Source organism: Camelus ferus, chromosome 17 (assembly GCF_009834535.1).
Source record: "Camelus ferus isolate YT-003-E chromosome 17, BCGSAC_Cfer_1.0, whole genome shotgun sequence".
In the NCBI taxonomy this organism is placed as follows: domain Eukaryota; kingdom Metazoa; phylum Chordata; class Mammalia; order Artiodactyla; family Camelidae; genus Camelus; species Camelus ferus.
In genome coordinates, this window is record NC_045712.1 from 43,940,519 (window position 1) to 43,963,293 (window position 22,775).

Genomic DNA, 22,775 nt, shown 5'->3' on the forward strand with positions numbered 1-22,775 from the left:
CAGGTCTGACCTGGAAGTCACAGCCCCAGTGCAAACTATGCCAGGCGTTTGTGGACTTCGGCATATGATTTGATGCTACAGCTCGACTTTGACGCTAGTGCAGTCGATCACAACAGCAATGACAGTAAATACAATAAAACTTCCTGCCTCTAGATGTTGAAGGTCATGCGCAGTTGACTCAGCCCATGTCCAGGCTGAGGGGCTGGATGGTGAGGAAGACTTTGGACTAAGAAGGCAGCTCCTCACTCTGGCTGGAGGGCTGAGCTAGCGCTGGCCTGGGCGTCTGTGTTGGTGGCGGGGACGGATGCCCACAGACTGATGTGCCTCAATAAAATCCAAAAAATGACCTCATTTTGGCTTTTGGAAGATGGCCATTCACCCGATTGGCAGTATCATCTCCTTCTATGGGCTGAGAAAAAGCAGCAGCTTCAACAGAACAAGGAGAAGACAATGTAAATGATTTGATGCCATAGGTTAAAAGAAGGAAGGAAGGAAAAGTAAATTTGGCTTAAACTCCGAATACTTGCAAAGGAGGCAGACCTCCTTGGAGGGCACAGCAGTCACCAGGCAGCCTTGTTTAGTAACCAGCCTTTCTGGCTGGCATCTAACCAGCTTTGACCAGCTTATAAGCATCAGGTCACCTCGAGTTGGGTAAAGCAGTATGAATTACTGAAATTCTTAATAAAAAATGGATATCAGCGATGGTGATAAAAGCCACAGGATTAGAAGTGCTCACATATTTAAAAAGTTAATATTTGAGAACTTTACCACTTGGAGTGCTAAGAGTTCCAAGTGTTTTGGGTTTCCTTTTTCCAGGGACTTAATGATAATAGTGACAAATATTTAAACAGTACATCTGTGTGACAAGCATTGGGTTAATCGCTCTATATGAATTATCTAATCTACTTTTCACAGCAACCTCATTTGGCAGATGAGAGCTGACCCTCAGAGACGTTAAGTAAATTTCCCAAGTGCAAATTAGCACGCGGTGGAGTCTGAGTTCACACCCAACAAAGCAACTTCACTGACCACACTCCAAGCCTGCAGGTCAGATGGTTACCCTAAAGTCATTCCAGCAAGAACCAGGTGGGACCAAGTTCTAGGAGACACTGCACAGAAATTCAATTCTCCTCACAGTAGGATGCTCAGGAACTGAAGCTGGACCCTGAGGGGCAGCTTGTGGGAGGTGCTGAGAGAAGACATCAGAGCAGGTGGGTAAGAGCTGCAGGTGAACACTCAAGACAGAAACAGTAAAAAGGAAAGGGGGAAAATGGGAGGAAAAGACTGGAAAAGAGATCATAAGGGAAAGAAAGATGGGAAGTGACTTCTTTAGACCTCAATGTCCTCGTTTGTAGTAAGCCACAGACTAAATGATGATGGCCTTAAAGTTCCCCTCAGCCTAACTACACTCTAGAAAGTTTCTTCTGACAATAGGCCCTGCACCTTCCTTTTCTTACAACATTTCTGTCCCTTTAAGATGCATATCCTCTCTTGGCCACTTACTAGTTGTAGTACCTACGAAGGTCTTTCTTCTTTCTTTCTTTTTCTTAAATGGCAGTACTGGGGATGGAACCCAGGACCTCAGGCGTGGTAAGCATGTGCTCTACCACTGAGCTGTACCCTACCCCTCACCCCAAAGGAAGATCTTTTCTAAAGGACTTGGGAGCCATCCCTTAGAAGTATAATCATTAAAAACGTTAGCACCCTTATCTGCCAGTCTCTGTGGGAGCCTGCCTTCCTGTCAGCAGGCTGTCTGGTCTCCCACTTCTGACTGCAGCAGTCTTGACCTCTGTTGGATTATGGGTAAAGTCTTCTTGCCTGTTTAACTGGTCAGATGCAATTTTTCTTATATAAGGACCCTAAGCCAGAAGTATTTTTTTTTCCTGAATTCAAGAAAATGTTTCCAGATCCAGGGGTCAGAGTTCAGTAGCATAACCTAAAGCTTCTGAAATGACAAGGAGGGCGAATATCCTGGATGCGCTAGTGTAGTGGTGACAACGAACACTAGAAAAGGAGGCTATGGAAAGAGGAGGAGTCGTGCACTGGCCCCAGAAACCCTCTGGGGTGTGGACCAGGAAGGTGACCCTTGCACCCAGAAAACAAGATGCCAAGCAGGCCGGGTAACACTGTTAAAACCAAACAGAAGGCTGTCTTGTTTCTCCAGAGCAGTGGTTTCTCAAGCGTGGTTTGTGGACAAGCAACTTGAACTTTACCAAATCCTTCCTGGGGTCCTGAGGCAAAGCTGAGAAGCACTGCTCTGGACATCGAGAGGGAGGGACACGAGCGAAACAACACGGTGTGGCCAGGGTGGAAACAGATGTCCTAGTCTTATTTCTCAACCAGGGGGTCACTGGCGAGAAACAGCCGAGGCTGCACTGTGGACACCACTGAAGTCCTCTTCCCCGTGCGGCTGTGATGACACCGTCGACCCACAGGCCTGCACTGGCGCTCTGATGGGTGGCCGCTGCCGTGCTTGGTGCAGGGGGCGCACTGAGGGAAGGACAGCCCGGATCTCGGGAGGTTGTGCTCGTCCACTCCGACTTTAGTAACACTTTACCCAAAATGTAGGAAAACATGTTTCCCACTTGGAAAAAGTCTCCTTATTATCTGTTTGAAACTACAACCTATGTACTTGGGGGTGGAGAAGAGTAACTTAAATGTCACAGCTCCAGACTCAGTTTCTAAAAGGTCATGCAAAGTTTGCAGCTCCACCGTGAACAGTGCGGTGAAACCGGGAAACGTGTGCTGTTCTGAAGCTCTGTGACAGCAAGACTGACAGCTCTGCTTCACAAAACCATCTTGGAAACTGGAATTTTGTTTGACACCCTATCTGGAGCTTCTTTTTTTTTTTTTTTTCCTTTCCACTCCTGTACCTTGACAAGCTTTCAAATAGAGACACTTAGATTAAAAGAAAAAAAATGTCTGAACCACTTACAATTTCTCATCATGCTTCAAAGAACGTGGCATTTTCGCATTCTCGAAGCATTTTAAATGTTTCCAGAGAGCTTTGCTTTGGAAATGATTGGGGGTTGGTGCATGGAAAGTGAGGATTAATTTAAAAATCTTAAGAGCTCTTTTGGTGTGCTGGAATTTTTAAGTGCACCATTTAAGGTACTCGGTTTCTGCGTTTGAAGGAGATTTAAAACTATTTAACCTTTCTTAGTTTACAAGAGCTCAAGTGCACCACAGTGGAGTTTCTTGACTTCAGTTGCTGCAATAGTGGGATATAAGAGCAATTAATTAGACCGAGAAATCAAGAATTCACCAGCTGGTGAATAAAAATGACAGAAGGATATGTGAGCCCACCTGAATCTTTCTAAGCAGAATACATATACACACACACACGATTATGTATGTATATATACACACATACGTTATATATATGTGTATATACATATGTGGTGGCTGTGACTAAATGCTATTAATTTTCTGCCTATGTAGGAAAACACAAGATAATTTCTTAGGAAGCACTTGTCAACAACATAATTATGTTAAGGCATCAGCATAATGAGCTGAGATCTCACAGAGTCTCCCCCAGCGCTGGTGGGAAGCCTGGTTGGGGAGGTATTCATGATGGAGGGCAGCCCCTGTTCACCACTGGGTGGTGGTGTCCTTTCTTCAATCCCCGCAGGGCCCTGGCCTCCCAGTCCTTGCATACCCAGGCCATGAACACACCGAACGCACCAGCAGTGTATCCTGACGCCCAGGGCACAACACTGGATCACAACTCTCTACCCCAACCCAGGCAGAGAGTCAGGGCCTCCAAACCTCTGAGGCAAAGCCAAACCCAAGCCAGAAGGGAGTACATGCTAACGTCAGGAACTTAAGTTTGCGGAGGGCTACTGAACTGTCATCTGTCAACTTCCTGGGATTTTCTCATATTTTAATTTGTGGCCACTTGAAAATACCTTGAAAATAATGGTGAGGGGCTCCTGGGAGACAAGTGCTCATGCTGGCAGGCTTGGGCGGGGGGGTTGTGCGGGTTCACAGGGGCCTCACCGTGCTGACACTTCTGTCAGCGTCAAGTTGTTCCAAGTTAATGGTTCTCCTAGATCTCTCATCCTCATGCATTTCCCAAAGCCTGGCCATGCAAACCTAACTACCTACGTCAAAAGATCACTATTCATTCAGAAGAAAACAGGGGGGAAAAAAAAGATGCATGCGCCTAGCTGCTTAGAAAAATTGAAAGCATTCTGAAGCTCACTTTCCTTATCTGCAAAGCAGGGACAAAAACATCAAATAGAAATTACAAAAATAAGCAAGAACTAGTGTTTACTGCGGGCTTGTAACTTGCAGGCGTAATTCGAATTGCTTTGTGTATATTAACTCTGAGCCTTTGGGATAACCTTGAAGCATAGGTCCCTTTTCTCAGATGAGGAAACAAACAGGTTAAGTAACTTGCCCTGGATCATACTAAGCGCACGCTGCGGGTGGAGCACAAGCTTGGCGGGAGAACACAGGCTTGGTGTGCCTGAGGTCCTGGGTTCAATCCCCAGTGCCTCTGTTACGGAGGAAAAAAGAAGTGTACTAAAGCAAGAACTGAAACTATTAATATCATAATTACCTCACAACGTGGTTTAAAGGAATAAATCATCATAGTAAATTGAAAAAAAAAAAACAGCTAACCTTTGTTAAATAGTTGCCTTGTGCAGGTGCCTTGGTAACTATTTTTATATAAATGATCACATTTAAACTTTAAATAGTCTGCCAAGTCTGCATTCTATTACCACCTACATTTTATAGGTAAGGATGCTAAAGATTTGAGAGGTGCATGACTAGACCTGGCACACAGCTAGCGGGGGCCCATACTGCTACTTAAATTGCACGTTCTGACTTGGTAGCTTTTCCCCGTAAGTCACATCATCGTCTTTAGTTAACTGGAAGTCAGAGAGAGAGGTGCCTCTACAGCTTGGGTAGAATCCTGAAACGATCACAGGACACATAAACCCACTCAGTACTAACTACCTGCTTTGGACAGCTTCCCGGTGCTCCTGGTGCTGGACGTACTGTCACCTCTGGTTAGCACCGTGATGCCCCCAAAGCTCGCCGTCTTGGTCATGGCAGGCTTGAGATTGCGGTTGGAGCTGTCGGAGTCTGTGCTGCTCCAGGCCCTCTGGTGGTCGGACCACTTGAGTTCATTCTCCGAGCTGCTCTGCCGACTCCCAGACGTCCTCCCTGAGCCGTCTCTGTTGCCCCTGGAGCACAGCCGCCAGAAAGACGCACAGGACAGTGTTAGATTCCGTGAGCAGAGTGGACAGAGAGCGGGACCTTTCTTGTAAGAGTCGTCTACACCAGACTCTCCTTGTCAACCCTCTCTCTGACACCTGCCGTCTCGCAAACAGTGCCACAGACACCTCATGGATGTACAGACAGGGAACACATCACGTGACACTCAGGTTACAAACAGGAAAACCAAACCTAGAAATGTCACACGACCCCTCTGCCAGTGAAGGACAAACAAGAAAAATACAAAACAGAATTGCTACCTTCTCTTGTGGAAAGGAGAGAGGGGGATAAGTTCTCCTGACCCACATCAACAATGAGTCAATGTGTAAAAGTAATTATGATGTTGGATGATCCTAGAAGCAACTCCCAGGGAAGGAGAGTTTTGTTTTTCCCTTGAGCTTGTTAAGTAAGCGGACCATGGGGAAATGCACACAGTTCCAAAGAAGCCATTTGCTAACTTAGTTTCTAACTTAATGAGATCTAGATCTGAATTCATTCAGGCCTTGGCAGAGAGCACAGAAATTATAAATTCCTCTGTTAACCTATGGTGCGAATTTTGCCCGGTGACTTTAACCTTCAGGGGCAGAGGAAAGAGCCCTTTCATCACTCTCACATAGAGAAACTCGTGATAGCAACAACGGCGTGGACACTACACTGACACGAAACTTTCCAAGGAGGTCAACGGAAGTCACAAAAGAGCTCCATGGGTGAAACGACACATTTTTTCAAAATGCAAATAGAAAAGGAACTGATTGGAAGAGGTCCAATAGCCAGAAGTGAATTTTGAAGACTCCAGAGTACTTCTAAGCCATGTGCAAAATTGCATGTATTTTAGAGAGAAAGTGGATGAAATCTGCATTTTCATTGGTTTCCAACTGTTTAAAGAGTAACTTCGCTAAATATTTTCAAAGCCTTTTCTGCCGCTGGAAATAATGGATCATCAAACCATTCGAAGATTCTCATGGGTTATAAACAACTAAAGGGGACAAAAATCATGGGCAATAGATCTAAGCCCTAATTTTGTATCATTGTGCAATGGGAAACAAATCTTGATCCAACCCTCACAGATGTGAACAGTAGATTTACTAACATTTATATTCTTCTAAAGACAGCTGTGGGTTGTTGGGAGCTAGAAATAAGTGGGTCTGACTGGAACACTCACTAACCAAACTGTACAGAAAGTAAACAGAAAATTTCAGGTTTTGCTTCAGCTTTACTTACTGAGCTTTTCTTTTCTTCTCTTCCCTGAAAACTTAAGAAGGGTAATGGATTCAAGAGATAATAAAAATGAAATAGCTAGTCTGTGATAAAAACTCTATAAAGTGAGGGGAGAGAAGGCAACAGAAAACTCACAAGAGGCACTCGGTGCCTGGCTATCCTCCCTCAAGGTTTTCTTACAAACATTCTCTCCGTGTTCAGCACCTCAGGGATGGTGGCCCATAGAAACAAGGACCATTTAGAGAAAGACCATTTTGTGAGTAGCAAGTATCAGACACTCAGCAATGGCCAGGTGACTTAAACTCCTGTGAAATTCAAGCACCCAGAGGAAGTCGGGTGGAGAAAAACCAGCCTTTTCAAGGGCTTGGTGCTCTATTCCTGACTGTTTCCCTTTCAATCTCCAAATTCAACTTCATTCTTTTCTCACATAATTCTGATTCACTTGACCCACCCTTGACAAAGCCTGACTAAATCATTATTTAGCAATTGTGAATGTGCCAGGGATGTGACAATAATCTCCCCTGTAGCTCATTTAGAATATTATAGGAAAAGACTTGAGGTGGGCCTTAGCTTCAGCACAAGGTACGTCCGGAAGGAATGCCCCACATGATGGTGATCATCACTAATTGTGCTTCACACACTCTCTCCTCAACTCTGCACCTCCACAGGCGGAACTCAGACCTCCTCTAAGTGCCAGTGTGGCCCAACCTCTCTGCGAAGGAGATGTCCACCACTGTTCCTAGGTGCATTTTAGTGCGCGGTAGTTTGCGCTCTTCATCTTGGTAGAGCTGTTTCCTAAACCCTGGGGAGTTCCTCCAGACTCCTGCCACATCTTCCGGCCAACACGGCAACCTAAGATTTCCTCAGCTTCTTCTGCCTCTACTCCACTGGCTCAAATCATCATTCCAAGTCAAGATCTGTGCATTTAACAAAAATGGAATTTAAGTTGTTGCTGTAGAGAGTCAGCATTAATGAGATTCAAAATAATGCATCTAATTCTAATTTATGACCTCCAGATATTTATCCAAAAAAGTATCTTTTATGACTCTCTCTACTGATCATTCATCTTAACATTGGCAAGGTAAGGTTCAGAACTGAATTTTATACCATTTTGGGTGTAGAATCACAGGCATCATAGAAAAATACAGAAAAATAAGTGCCTTCCCACCCCTCTTCAGCCCAGTCCTGGTCCCCTTCCACTGGAAACTGGGAAGACACTGATCAGCACGACAGTGATACTGAGATATCTGGTCGTCAGGAGGAGTCGGCCCTCTTGTATGTAATTTGACTCGAGTCATAATAAAGCACATATTCTAAGTTCTGTTTCTGTGCTAATTAACGTAACTGATAACTTTTATTTTCCTTCCTGTCTGAATATGGTATCTTTTTAAACCAAGTTAGGCATGATGTACACTTTGAATTGCTTTTATCAGTGTGCGGATGGCTTCGAGCTAAATTATATGCCTGAGTGTCTGTGCTTGGTGATCTTGGTGGGTTACAGCGTCCATATTTGGGATGGCTGACCTGAGTAGATAGTCTCTGGCTAGGGACGAGATTTGGGGCTACGTAAAACTAACTGGCCGCTAGGGGTCAAGAACCCGTATTTTTTCCACATTGGTCTAAACAAACCAGGTCATGATGTCTGAGCGCAGGAGAACTAGTGAAGTCCAATCCTTCTGAGTTTTCCAGGGGGGAAAATGCAAGGTTTCATACTTGAAAATTACCTGTCTAGTGATACAGGAGGAAGGTATCAGATGTGTGGTGCAACCCAGGAAAGTAAAGGACATTTCAAAAAACAGATCCTGTTTTTTGTTTTTGCCAAAGTGTAGGAAGAAGAAATTACTCTAACTTTTCCAATGATGAGGGTCCAAAGTCTAGATTTATAGCAGAAAGATATGCTCTGAGCACAGAATCCATTTACTTTTGGGGGTATTTTCTTTCTTCTAAGCAATCAAGAAGTTTGTTTTGCCTTTCCTACACATGAACCCTAATATTCATAAAAGCAGTAGCATATTAAAACATGGTATTTAGGTATTGAATATATATAATGCATATGTATATGAATATACATAGCACTGTGTATCCTTGGCCCTATAATGGAGGCTAGAGATACATTTAATAAAGTAACATGAGAACAGGTATAGTCCCTCTGCTTTCATGGCACTCGCTAGCCTCGTATAAAATTTTATATATTTTATTATATACAATAGTATAAAATTACATATATATTTTCTATGTATATGTGTGTATGTATATATATATAAAATCTATTCCCTACCTTGCCACACAGGTCCTGATTTAAGTAGTTCATTATAATTGAAAACAATCCCCTATTTTTCTTTAGAAATAAAATCTGTGCTTGAAAAAAATATTGTTGGAAATATTATGATGGATAGTAGTGGCTAAAAATCAACTGCTCAAATAGAGTTATCATTGATTTATTTTCCAGGACTCGGAATGTGTATGCAACTGCAACCTGTCAGAGAAACTTTAACTCAGTGTAATGCAGCAAAGTGGATTCGGGAATGTGAGATCAGCTGTGCTGCCAAAGTTAGCCCGGGTGGGGGAAAGAAAAAAAAGAGGAAGAACTCTAAAGGCCTGGATACAAAGCAGTGGTTCCCCAGCCCCGAATCTCACATGATTCAATATGGCTTTAACACTAGCTCTGTAACAAGCTTTACAGAGATAACCAAACATATTTCATTTCATGAACAGAGATATTTTACACTAATACACTTATAGTTAACATTGATTCTCCCACATAATCTGAAAACACAGTTTTAAGAAATTAAACCATACCAACCGAAAGAGCTGTCTTTTCTTATAGGTCTCATTGCATATGTTACTGTCTTCCAAGAGCCTACTGGAAATGAAAAACATGGTTTTTATGATGTAAAATCTAAGGGTACTAAATGCCTTATGTTAAAAGCACGTGTAATCCACTATAGCACACCTGTCTTGCAAATCACCCCTACACACTAGGGTTTATTTGCATGATGTTGAATTTTGCCCTAGTAAATGAATGGCAGCCTACCTTAGGATTTTATTTTTCCCTACCCTAAGATTAAGGCACTGATGTTAGATAAGGGAGAAGGGAGGGAAGAAAGAATAGAGGGAATGGAAGACAAGAGGAGAATAAAAGAAACTGATATAGATATAATAGTTAATCCATTAAATATATTATTTGCAATTTTTTCCCTTGGGTCACATTACAGTTATTTTCTATTTTGGGGGCATAGTGAAATACGGCATCTAAAGGCAAGTATCTAAGAAATATATTCATTTTTGTATGGGATCTACTCGATTAGATTTTTGCTTTTGGGGACCATTCAGATTCATTCATATATGCAATGCATATTTGTGACCAATTACTGTGTTGATGAATATAACCCAATTTGAATATTAGAGGACACTTAAGTGCATTAGCCGTCTTTTTTAATAAAAAACACAAGTGAATGAATAAGATTAAAGAGTAAGTAGGGAAAATGGATAGAAGAATAGGGAATGAGGCATCCTACAAAACGGAATTCTAAACGCTCAATCTTTTCGGTAAGGATACAGAATTTTCGAATGCTTCAGAATCATCCCTAAGATGTTAACGCTCAGAGATTCTTTAACTGTAAGGAACATCTGTCTAAATCTCTACGGATTTTTGATGGTGCTTTTGACGCCTTATAAAGACTTGTTCACTACTTTCATCCTTTCTTCTATGAGAGGTTATTCAGCTGAAGATTTCTAACTGCGAATATGAATGACAGCATTTTTAAAAACCAATCATCTCTAATGCCCAGTGTAAATTTTCTGTAGGTATTGGAATTTAATAAAATAGCCTCCATTTTAATAAATTTTATATTGATAACAGAACACCCATTAAGCCAACACCTGAAATGAAATTAACCACCACTTTTTAAATGGAGACCATATTTCCAATCCAAGTTGCCCGTTGTGATGCATCTTAACTGTGATCAGTACAGCTAATGTGGAATTCCTTAATTCCCCTTGAAAATCTGCAGTTAAATCAATGGAGCATTTTAATATCTGTATCTGTTTAGAATGAATTTTTTTAAAAAGGTACACATTAAGTTTGAAAAGTTCTGCTCTTTTACTCAAGACTTTGTATAAATATTTTAACCCATTCATTTTACAACCAGCACCTCCCCTGCTAACACCCATCCAGATACACTGGTAAATCTAGATCGGCTTAGATAAGTTTTCCAAGTTAGCCTTTTATGAAGACTGATAAGACTATTCAGAATGAGAAATTTAAAACAGTATTATTCAAACAATTACTTGCACAGCTACACATAATTACGGGGCACAGGAAGTGGCCAATAACACCAAATACACAAGTAACTTTAAGCAGCCAAATCAGTAAAGCCAATGAAACTGCAATTTCCTGTGTGGTCTCAACATTTATACTTTTTAACGTCAGGGGAAGGTAACAGGATTACACCTTTGGAAGGCAGAAGTTGAGACTTCAAATAAGGAAAATGTTGAAATTTATGTTCGGAAGTAACTGAGAGAGATTTTTTTGACCAAAATAAGTAGCTTTTAGACATGCTAAATAACATATATGTGTGCATATATATGTGCGTACGCATAGATATATGTATTTATTTATACATATATTCAAGCACACACTTATATATGAGAGAGATATATATCTATGGATATACAGGACACACATGACAGATTTTGTTCCTCTAAAGACATGAAAAAGCAAATTTCATTTTACCTGTTTTCCACAAAAAGGCTTTCCTGGGAGCAAACTGACTGAAAAATAAAAAAAAAAAGGCATTGTATCAGATGTTCTGGATACGCTGAGGGAGCCCAGATTCTTGCCTGACTGTAAAGCTACTTTTCCCCTAAGAGGAAAAAAAATTAAGAAACTAGGTATCACGTTTTAGAAAACGTGGAAATGAAAAAGGAAAGAACAGGTTAGAAGTGTAAACCACTCTCACGCAAGCGCTCCTCCATCTTAGCATCTCCAGTTTTCAAACAGATTTAGCTCGTTCAGCATCAAGGTCAATGTGAATAAAACTGCTGGAGACACCTGTGCACCTGGGAGCCTGAGCTAGCGGTTTCCTCCGGGGCTGTGGAGATGCAGCCGCCAGCAAGAGCCAAGAGGGACAAGTTTGCATCAAGGCAGGGCGTGCAGACTTGGCACGATCCACCTGAGGATGGGAGAGCCATAGAGCTACATTCCTGAAATGATTACCTGGCAATGATAAGCGCTCACTGAGTAAACAGATTGCCTGCCAGACTCTCAACATTAAAGAGAAGGCATCAATCAATATGGGGGGGGGCGGGGCAGGGCGCAGAAAACAAGTGAGAACAAAATGAAATTCACGGGGAAGGAATGTGAGGCTCCAAGCTAATATATCTTAGTTTCCACACACACAGAAAACACAGTGACTTTCTTCTTAGCTTCTGCTCCCTAGCATTCACTTCTTATCTACCTTGTGTTTAATATACAACGTAGGGGAGATGAAATTCCATAGTCATTACATGCTGGGGAAAGGCAGATCACATTAAGTTTTAATAAACGGAAAAACAGAAGTCTAAACAAAATAGGGTGCAATGGTCCTGAAATACAATGACTGTGTTTAGGAATTAACATAAAACTATTTTCAAAGTACTAAGATTTTAAAGGTAAACACAGACACCGTATTATACGTGTAGGTTTTCTAAATGATCAACAAGTCATCTGCTAAAGGGACAGAGGCTTAACAGGCAGGTCCATTTTAAGATAAACTAAAACTAAAGAAATAATAATGACCTTTCAAAATGGAATTTTTGAATTAAAAACGCTGCTAATGTAACCACTGCTAGGGGAGGCCAGCAGGATATTGGTGTCTTTCTCCATTTTACAGGAGGAATCATTTCCTTCCATTAAGCCGAAGGGCTAGATCTGGGCATGCCATTTCTCTCAGTGTTCTGAGCATTTTAGTTAGGGCATCTCTAGAACCACCTGTTTTAACCTCTGTGCATTTAACATGCATCCTGAAGATCAAGTGTGCAAAAATTTTCATTTAGCAGAAGTCCAAAAGAGTCAATTAAGAAAAAAAGGTTTTTCAGAAAAAATCTTTTTTTTTTGATGCTTAATGAAGGGAAACAAATACAAACGATGTGTCGCTGATGTTCCTATGAGGATCTCTTTAAAGAAAGCTCAATATTCTACTGTCTGTATTTTCTTTAGTTTCATTTCCCTACCACTTACAGCCAAGTCATGGTATGTGAAGGAAAGGGGAAAAAGGGAGAAGGAGGGAAACTAAACAAAAACAACACCTTCTTTCAAATCTCTGTCAATAAAGAAATACCAAGACAATTTTTTACAATTAAAAAAAGAAAGAAAGACAGGGAGATTGTGTCAGATGTCCACTATGAATGTAATACTTTGCTGCTTCTCAGCTCCTGGGGTTGGGAAAGAGGTCAGTTACATTTAGGATATTCTGGTTGGTATTGAAAGACTGAGACTCAGCTATTTCTTTGAAAGACTTGATTAAAGACAGGCTGACCTCTTCAGACTTGTTAATCCAGTAGCATTTGGGGGAAAAGTTAAGCAGCCCAAACACTTGAATTAAAAAATAAGTCACCTGCAAGTCAAAGATGATTTCCCCCAAATCCATCTCAAGAGCATCTTTCTGATTTGGGGGGAAAAGTCCTAAAAATCATTTCATCATCCATCCACCAAATTTTCATAAATAAGACAGAGACAGGGGCTATGATTCAGTGACTGATGAAAATGTATATATATTTTTAAAAATAGTATTAATAACTTACACATCTTAATAGCAGAGAAGGATAAAACTGTCAGAGTAATTAAGCCTAGCATTCCGAGCTGTCATTTATATGCATTCTGAGATACAAAGGGCTCTTTTTTTAAAGGAGAAAAACGTTTTTGCCTAATAGGTTACAGAAATCTCTTTCACATGCCACCCCCAATCCAGATGGCACTGCATACCCTCATCCTATCGGCTCTCCCTGAGGAAGAATCCCAGCACATGCAAAGATGATGTCCTTCCTGAATTCCTATTTATACATAAATATCCTTCGGAAATTACCCTCCAGGCAAAACATGGCTTTCTCAAATATATTGCTTTATCAACTTAACCTTCCTAAAGCGAGCAACATTGCATAGAATTAATTATAAAAATAAGTTGAAATTCTTGCCAAAGAAAATAAGTTATATTTCAAATATTTTTGATTACAAAAGTGCATTTATTTATTGAGAACTAAATTGTTGTGTGCTCTGAATTACAACACTTTAGTTCTCAAATAATAAATACACTGGTCTTATTTCAAAATACCAAAGTTCTCAAACTATATTTGAAAAAAATTTTCTAGAAAAATCCCCAAGTAATCTGAATATTCTGACTGTGCAACCATATACAAAAGCACACACACACACACACAAACACACACCCCTTAGACACCAAGATACATTTGTAAGATAATCAAGAACACTTCTAATTTTAAAATAAATTGGGGTTATGCTAAAGGGTAAATACCAAGACATATTCTATAAATCTCCATTGTAACTTAAAGCAGAAAAAAAATCCTACTTAAATATATTGATATTTGAACCTGTTTGAACTACTCCACTGCTTAATAATTGGCAAAGGAAGCTGGTTTTATTACCTAAGTTTTTAAATTATGAAGATGCTAAATTAAAGACCAGTTAAGAAAATGATTAGACATATGTAACAGTTTCCTTATGCTGGATTCTTTGCATTTGTTTTATAATTGAGTTAATATACTTTAATTACTGTATTGGGTACCTCAGTAGTTTGGGTGGTAGTTATGATCCTTTGGGATCTGGGATTGCATAGATGAAGGTTCCCTAAAGTGTCCTGTCTTTGTTACTGTATGTGTTCGAGAAAGCTCATATTCCTGTTCCGTCCTGGATTCGATTTAGCAGAGGATTGAGGAATACCCTATTAATCCAGGGTGGCCCCCGGTGACCCTGGCTTCTTGGTGTGCACACCGTGTGGTACCTCCCATAGGCACCCGGGCTGGTCTGTGTGTCCAACAGAATAGAGCAGAAGGGAAGGTACGTCACTTCCAAGATCAGGTTATAAATGACTATGACTTCATCTGGGACCTTTCTTTCTCTCTCTGGCCACTTGCTCTGGGGGAAGCTAGTTGCCATATTTGAAGGCTTGACAGCCTATAGAGGGGCCCACATCACTGAGGGGGAACTGAGGTCTCTGGCTCAGCCGGCAGGGAGACGTGAGTGAGTTGGGAAGCAGAGAACCACTAGACCCGGCCTTCAGAGGGCTGCAGCCCCCGCGGGAAGCGCGAATGTAACCTCACGGAAGGCCTTGAGTCAGAATCACTCAGCTAAGACACTCCCAGATTCTGGACTCACAGAAACTGTGAGATGAGACGTTTTCTGTTTGCTTTTTGTTTTAAGCTGCCAAATTTGGGGATAATGTGTCATGCAGCAATTCATAGCTAAAGCAGGGAACTCCAGTGGAGTGACTGCACGGTCTCTACCAGAACTCTCACACCAGGAAGACAGACACGGGGCACTTCATCTTTCCTCTAGGAAAGGGGCTCTGAGTCATTTAAGCACCACGAAAACTTCTAAGAAAACAATAAACACTAGAAGCCCTGTTCTTAGAAAAATGTACGTATGCTCATGAACATTGTGTTTTGCAGATGAGATCATGGATTTTATTTAATCTCTGAAGCCCTGTATGAGTGTACTCTAGGTATGGAACTCCAATTTTAAAAAAAACCACTGCCCTAGGGGATCAGGTGAAAAGTAGAGTCAGAAACAGCCCGGATTCCCCCTGAGTTAGTAAGGCCAGATGTGCTGGCCACCAGAGAGCCTATGATAGGAGCTCACACCTCTCCTCCCACAGGGACAAGTGGCCACAGCATTGGAGAGAAGGCTGCCCAGTGACTTCAAGGAAGAAAAAGGCTGTGACAATAGCTGTGCATTTAAACACTCCTCACAATGAAGTCTGCTTTTAGTGGTTAAAAAAAAAAGTTAATATAGCATGTGGCCATGAAGGCTTCCAACAGGAACCCTTGCCTCTAATATTTACCCTGGAACCTGGGTCCCTTGCTATTAATCTCCTTAATAGGGATGTAAGGAAATGCAGTGTGTGAAGGGAGTCGTGCTGACTGCCCCCCTTTGATGACTTCCCCCTGAACGTGAGAACGTGGAAGTGAAGCACCACAGGGAATGTGCCACCCACACCGCAGGCAGGCAGCGGTGATGGCACTTGCTGTCACCTGGCTATGTGACACAGCTTTGGAAAGAAAAAAAAAAAGCATGATGTTGTTTGTACATTATGTGGGTGATTAGTATTCCTTTATTGATGTAACTACTCAGTCGTAAATTGTATGATTTGCCAGAACCAGACTAAGAGGGAACGTGTGTGTGTGTGTGTGTGTGTGAGAGAGAGAGAGAGAGAGAGAGAGAGAGAGAAAGAGAGAGAAAGAGAGAATAAAAAATACAGTAGCCTTCAGAAAAACTTCTCTTTTTGAAGGTCATCAGACAGGACCATGCTATCTCCAGTCCATGGTAGGCACCCTAACCTATCACAACTAGAATAGATCCTCTCATTACTCCATTCTTGTATCCAGCAAACACAATGAAAGGTCTACCATGTGTCAGGCTGTCCTTTGCACTGTCAATAATTCTGATCATAATAAAAGGGTGTTCTAGAATCTTCTAGAATTGGACTTGGACTTCATCCAACTATGGCTACTCCAACCTCCTTCTCTCACACTCTCATTTCCCAGCTCTGGGCCAGATTATGCAATTCAAAATTCTGTTTTAATGTATCCAAGAAAGGCAGAGTGTCTAGAGGAGATAACAGAAACCTGTCAATACACAGTGTTGCTTCCTCTGCAGGTTCACAGTCCAAGATCCTGCACCAGCGGGAGGCTCAGGGAAACTGGCCTGGGCTGAAACCCTCAGGACAGCAGTCCCCTCCACTCTGAGCATAGACGTCTAGGTCTCTGGGCAGGCTTTGTAACAGCCTCTAGGAGCAAATTACCCCAGGAGGTCAGATACCCCACCTCACTTAGCGAAGCCAGAGGTGTAGGCCACAGAAAGGCCACACAAAGGAGCTGCTGACTGTACTTCTGTGGAGGAAAGAAATCACAGCGTTTTAGGAGGCTACCAAATGATTTCGTGGAATGGAAAACCTCTGACAATTGCTCTCCCTTTTCATTTTACTGCATTAAAATCAAGTTAGTTTTGTTTTTTTTCACCTTTTATTTTTTATTTAATTTAATTGCATTTAAATTTGGTCACAATGAGTAAAGGATTGAAAAAAAAAAATCACAACCCCATTTTTTTGTTTGGGATTTGAACAAAGAGATTGTTTTGTGATGATTCCCTTGACAGCTGTTCACGGAACTGATTCGATCTGAAATTGGAGTGGTGGGAGATGAAGAGTATTATTTAACTTTGGTAATAAAATGCCCATACTTGCTAAGAATGCAGAAAATTCTGTGCATGTCCACGTGGTCAACAGATTCCTCTCTTTTTTTCTGTAATTCTTTCCTCTACACAATGTTGGTATGAAAAAGACAACTATGTGCTATCTGCTGGCTAATATGAATGTGAAGGAATTTCTTCAAATCTGACAACCTCTCTGTGTACTTACAGTCTACTTTACTGACCAAAATTACATCTCTTGTTTCCACACAGGTCATATCCTAGGAACACATGCAAACCTCTGGACACATTTCCATCACTTCCCTGAACCAGGTCCTCTTCCAGACACACCTCGAGTTTTGCCGCCGTTCGATTTGTTCCCTGGCTCCAGCTCCCTCGGTCCCTGCCAGCTGCCTGTCTGGGGAACGAAGCTGCCTGACTGCTGATGGAAGGACCGCACTCAAGAGGCAATTAAAACAACTACTCACATCGTGTGCAAATATTCTCTCCCTCACTCTCTGATATTCCTCTTCTCTCTCTTCAATTGATTTACTTCGTCTGTCATCTCTAAATGGATGCATTCTGTTTTGCTGAACAGAAAAAAGAAATCAGGAGGGTTATCCAAGTTGAGCTGTTAGAAATCTGCAGTTTAAGCAACTGTCAGCTGAGAATAATAAATGTTCACTTAAACAAATGGAGCCTGAAGAGTCTTACTCCCTTGGGTCCCCCAGAAAGCCGTGGCAGGGAGTGTGGGTGGCGTGTGTGCGTGCCACGCAATGGCAGGAGATGTTTGCTGCCCCTGGTCGCTCCCTTGTTGGATTCAAGTAGCTACTGGTGTTTCTGGAACATAAGCTCTTGGGTGTGCTCGGTGTTCAGCCAGTTCCTCTATGTACTGGTTCATGAGTGATGGGCTCTGTCTCCTTAGCAAACCTGTGTGATTTTGATGCCTCAGAAGGAGGCTGGAATGTTGGCGAGAAAGGAGGAAGTGGCTAGCTTAAGGTGGCTAAGAGAAGAAATGGCTCTTAGAACTTGTGGGCTGGAGAAACAGCAAGGGGGTAAAGAAAGCAGCAGGCAGACAGGAAGAGGTAGGCACTACTTCTCCAACCTGATTTGTGTTCTTATTCACTCAGCGACATTTTGTGAGTTACATCTGGGATGGAAAGTGGAAACTAAATTCAAAAAGCCTATCTGTTGATTAGGGTCGATATCAAGCAGTCTAAAGTCAAAATTCAAAGAACCCAGCATGAGGACATCCTCAGCCTTCCCTTGGAACCACTTCCTGCATCTCAACTGTCCTCCCTTCTCATTCTTGCCGCTTCTCCCCAAATGTTCTGCACTAACCACGTTCATCCATCCATCTATCCATCCAACCAACAAACACCCACAAAGTACACGACACAGGCACATGTTTCAGAGTCAACTCAAGCCACAGTGTGGTTCCGTGGTGGTGGCGGTGGGAGGAAACGAGATACAAATGATGAACTTTTTTTTTTTTTTAGGTGCGTCAGAGATGTGCACACTGGCTCACGGTGACTCATGGAGAGTAATTAAAATAATAACTTGAGTGAGATGCATATTGTCTTACCTTTAAGAATTCTAAAGCAAAGTCATTTTCAAAAAAAAAAAACTATTTTGATTGTCAGAGACACAAAGTGTCACGGTAATGCATTTATATGACTTTCTACTGCTCTCCTCATCGTTTAAAATGTGTTTTCTTTCTCCAGGTACTTGGTTGTCTTCTTAATCACCCTGAAACCCACCCCCTCCACCCAGAGAAGGAATCTGGTAGAGGGTCTCTCTAGCCTGGTCGAGGCCCCGTGAATAAGGCTACTCCAGAACAACAGGATGTTTTGTCACAAGCAAGACACACGTGAGGAAGGAGTTCTGTTCCCGTTCATGCAAAAGAAGCAGACTGCAGACACGGACAATAGAACACATGGGGAGGAGAAACGGTGGGGGACTAAAATATGAACTCGATTCTTTTTCGTGAAGACTTCTTTTAGGAGAGTTGCAAAATCCACCTGTCCTCACCATAACAACGTTTGTTCTTTACAGCTACATCAGTTGCTCATCGGTCCGTATTGAAAATCCAGCTCAGTGTGTGCACAACTGAAGGTACAAGGCTGTAGGGAGTGGAACGACTGCCGTAGTTACACAGACATCTGGAAATGCGACTGACAAAGCTCTTCCCCATCAGCTCGGAGCCGGCGGCATCCCAGCCCCCGCCCCCACACATGCAACAGAAACTGTGCCAAGCACCACCCATGCAGCCCCACACAGAGCCATTGCTGAAGCGAGACCAGGACATGGCTTTTTGCTGCCCATCGAATGCCAGGGGGGAAGGGGGGGCGGGAGGCGGCGGGGCACAATCGTATCAGAGGCAGGGGAGACTTGGGAGAGCCAGAAGGGACAACAGAAGAACAACAAGGACATCGGTCAGCCCACCTTCAAAAACAATGCCATCCACTCTCAAACTTGAGAACCAACCTGAGTGTCTTCTTTATCAATACTAGAGTTATCTCGCTTCAAGATAAACCGCTTCTGGGATTCTTCACCTTTTTCATCTTTTAAATGTTCACAAAACCTTTGCTCTGGTCTGCCAGCAAAGTAAAACATATCAATAAAAAAAGGTTTTCCCCCGGCAGAAAGTTATTTCTTAGCGTTGCTTTTTTTTTTTTTTTCCACCCACAGTGGTATTCAACTCAGGAAAAAAATGTTGATGTGTGGTTTTGATACTAGAATTGCTGGCAATAAATATATAGGCAGGTCACATGGCATCATTTTACAGTATTGTTAGAATACCTTTGATTCCTTTGAATTCGGAGTCTTGTTTGCTGCAATGCTGTTCACCATGGCTGAAGTTAAAACCAAATTTTAAAAGCCTGAAAATACATCGTGTATGGATATTTTCCATAGTTATTTTGACCTCCATCACTCCTGAACTGAATCAAGTTCCCACCCGTATTCTCAAACAAATATATAGGTTTTGAACTTGAGATTATCACGCTAATTCACCACTGTCTGCAAACCAGGAGAACAATTCCTACTGTAGCCTCCCTTTCAGGGGCCTTCTGACCCTATAGTGAGAGAGGACCATCTATGAGTTATTTCTGTCTTTCTCTGACGACAAATGCTCTGGAATCTGGCTCCAGTTGCACTCTGACATCCTCAACCATGTCCTGTAAATCAGGTTGGTAATTGGGGAAACTGGAGATATTTAGTTTAAACAACTTAAAGTCTGATTAGCATGGGGAAAATGCTCCAAGCAGTTACACACTATTGATTAGTGAATTGATTTCTTTTTAGGCCCTCTTAATCATTTTGTATTATTACAGGAAAGGGCTCTGCTTCCCTGGTGATGTCTTGCCATCGTCCCTGCGCACCAAAGACCTCAATGAATGACTGGGGCTTGGGTTCATCCCAGAGGAAGGGCTAAAATGTCCAGCCCCGTTTAGAAGCTGTTGTAATTTACGGCACTCATTAAAGTGCCTCTCACATCTGAGGCATTAAGTCTGAAGCCCAGTGGGTCTTCTGTCCCTCCTGGGTTCGTTCAGGATGCATTCAGCTGTTGGCAAGCCGCATCACAGTCTCTGTTGTTCAATATGGGTGACCAGTAATTAAGGGAATCACATCGTTTCCCTACAGCTCCAAGACAAGTAAACGGCACGTTGAAAACAAAGGTATTAAAGTGCATAATTCAAATCTTATGAGAGCATTCCTTCCTTAAATACATGTTCGTAAGTTATAGTAATATTGGTGAGCAGACAAAACCAGAAAATTGAATACCAGCAATAGCGTCCAGAATTGTGTATAATTTTTGCAAAATGACATTCTTCTCTTATTCAATCCCTGGGACAGAACGCTGACACAGTAGAAGCAAATATTTTTTGCCTCTTCTACATTAAGTGACCATTCCTCAGTGACTCTGTACCCCAGTTTACAGACTGGCCCACTAGCCAAGGCTTCAGACAGCCTATGCACATCCTTGCAGAGAAGTGATTCCGTCTGTCTCTGCTGACATCATTCACAGTGGCTGGAGGGCCTCACACCTCAGGATCAAGAACAAAACCCTGCATCATATCATCTCCAACAGCAACACAAAAGTTTTCCACCCAAATTAAAAGGCAATGAAACAGTCCGGAAGTGCGGATGTGACAGTTTAAAGTCAGAACATGAAGGGAACACAGTAAACTTGCACTCTACAGGGAAGAGGCTATTTACAGTAGAGACAGTAAACCTATTTTGGTGTATCTGCATCACAGGGTACTTCAGTTACTTACGACACTATAAAGTCTTACAAGATTAGCATGAATGGGTATCGGTCACTGTGAATGGTAACAATTCTCTAGGAAATTCTTTAAAGTTTCCCAACATTTTCAACCACTTAGATTGTTGTTATATTATTTCTTAATGTAGCAAATGAAATTAGGATATTAACTTAAATACATAACGCTGATTGTATCAGTGCTAATTCAGCCACTCCTAACATTCCCAAGCTCTGTAAGTCTGATAAACTCCAGTGAATGAAATGCTTTGCTTACTGCTATATTTAAAGATATATTTCTTGTATTTGTTGCTAAACATCTGTCAATGTTCCTGTAGAAATGAAACGGTCTGAGAATGTGAACTTTCTGATTCAACAGCATAAAAGAAATTTGCTTCAGACTAGTCTTCTTTAAGCAGAAAACATTTAGAGTGAGATTTCAGCAACTAACCAGACACAGAATGCAAGTTCCATGTGGGTAGGGACCTTGCTTTTTAAAAAAACTATTTAACATTTCTTTAAAATTTTTTTTTATTTTTCAATTTTTTAAAAATTGAAGTATTAGTCAATTTACAGTGTGTTAGTTTCTGGCGTGCAGCATAGTGACTCATTTATACATATACACATATTTCTTTTCATATTTTTTTCATTATAGGGCAGTATAAGGTATTGAATATAGTTCTCTGTGCTGTACTATAGGTCCTTGCTGTCTTGCCTTTTAAATACTGAATCCTTAGTGTCTAGAACCTTGCCTGGTATGCGGGTGATGAATAAGTGAGTCAATGTATAAATTAATGAAAATTTAGCACAGCTGTATATAAATCACTATAATTCAGCGACAGATCAAAGAGCCACTGAGTAACATATGCAATCATAAATGTTTAAATCATAGAACAGGAGAGACTGGTGAGCAAGAGCTTAAATTCAAATTTAGAACATCAGGAACATCTTTAAAAGTCTGGCTTATGTTTTGTTTCAAGTCGACCAGAAATAATCATGTTATCAAAGAAAAGTTTTTAATATTGGAGGGTCTCTTGGGAAAAGAGGTAGACATCAGAATTCTAGCTTTTCTAGTTTTGGAACTTCTCAGTTTAACATGTCATTATAGTTATGAGGGAGCTGTTCAACCATTATTTTTGAAATTTCACTTGCGTTTCTTCATAGTGCTGGCTTATTTGCATTTCATAGCAGGACATACTCAGGAAAAATACATCCTTCACATAAGCAAGAGTAGTCAAAGGAGCTTGTTCTAATCAATAATGTAAACATTATTTAGAGCAACAATATTTGTAACTCTGATATAAGTTATACAAAGTGCATCCTTTTTTCTACAATTGCTTTTCAAATATCTTGCTTAAATTTGTTTTCAAACAATAGAAACTCATAGTCCAAATTACTTATCCCTTCCCTTTCCAAAAGTGTTTTGAAAGATTATTATAAAGTAACCATCTGAGTTCTGCATAAAAGGAATTAAATAAACCTAGTTAGATTTTTTCCAGGTTGATTTTATAGAGGCTTACCTAGAGGGAAGAGGTAATCTGCAGTTTAAACTCATGCAAACTACAGTTTACAACTGAGGTACTGCATGTGATCATGCTAAAAATTACCAGTAATAGCTTTTAAAAATCCTTTTTACCACTAATTTAACCTCATAGCAATATTATT

At 41.4% G+C, this 22,775-nt stretch overlaps 1 protein-coding gene across 24 annotated transcripts in view; it reads right to left on the reverse strand.

The window, feature by feature from the left end:
• The window catches only part of ARPP21 (cAMP regulated phosphoprotein 21), a 151,763-nt gene that overhangs the window by 63,827 nt on the left and 65,161 nt on the right, over positions 1-22,775 (reverse strand). For 9 of the 24 annotated variants that reach the window (XM_032459275.1, XM_032459271.1, XM_032459279.1 and 6 more), the window contains exons 10-14: positions 19,334-19,442; positions 17,335-17,436; positions 11,180-11,217; positions 9,248-9,307; positions 4,963-5,195 (exon numbers count right to left, since the gene is read on the reverse strand). In XM_032459275.1, the coding sequence (XP_032315166.1) occupies positions 4,963-5,195; positions 9,248-9,307; positions 11,180-11,217; positions 17,335-17,436; positions 19,334-19,442 (542 nt within the window). The other 15 variants (XM_032459287.1, XM_032459280.1, XR_004312392.1 and 12 more) reach the window with 13 other exon arrangements.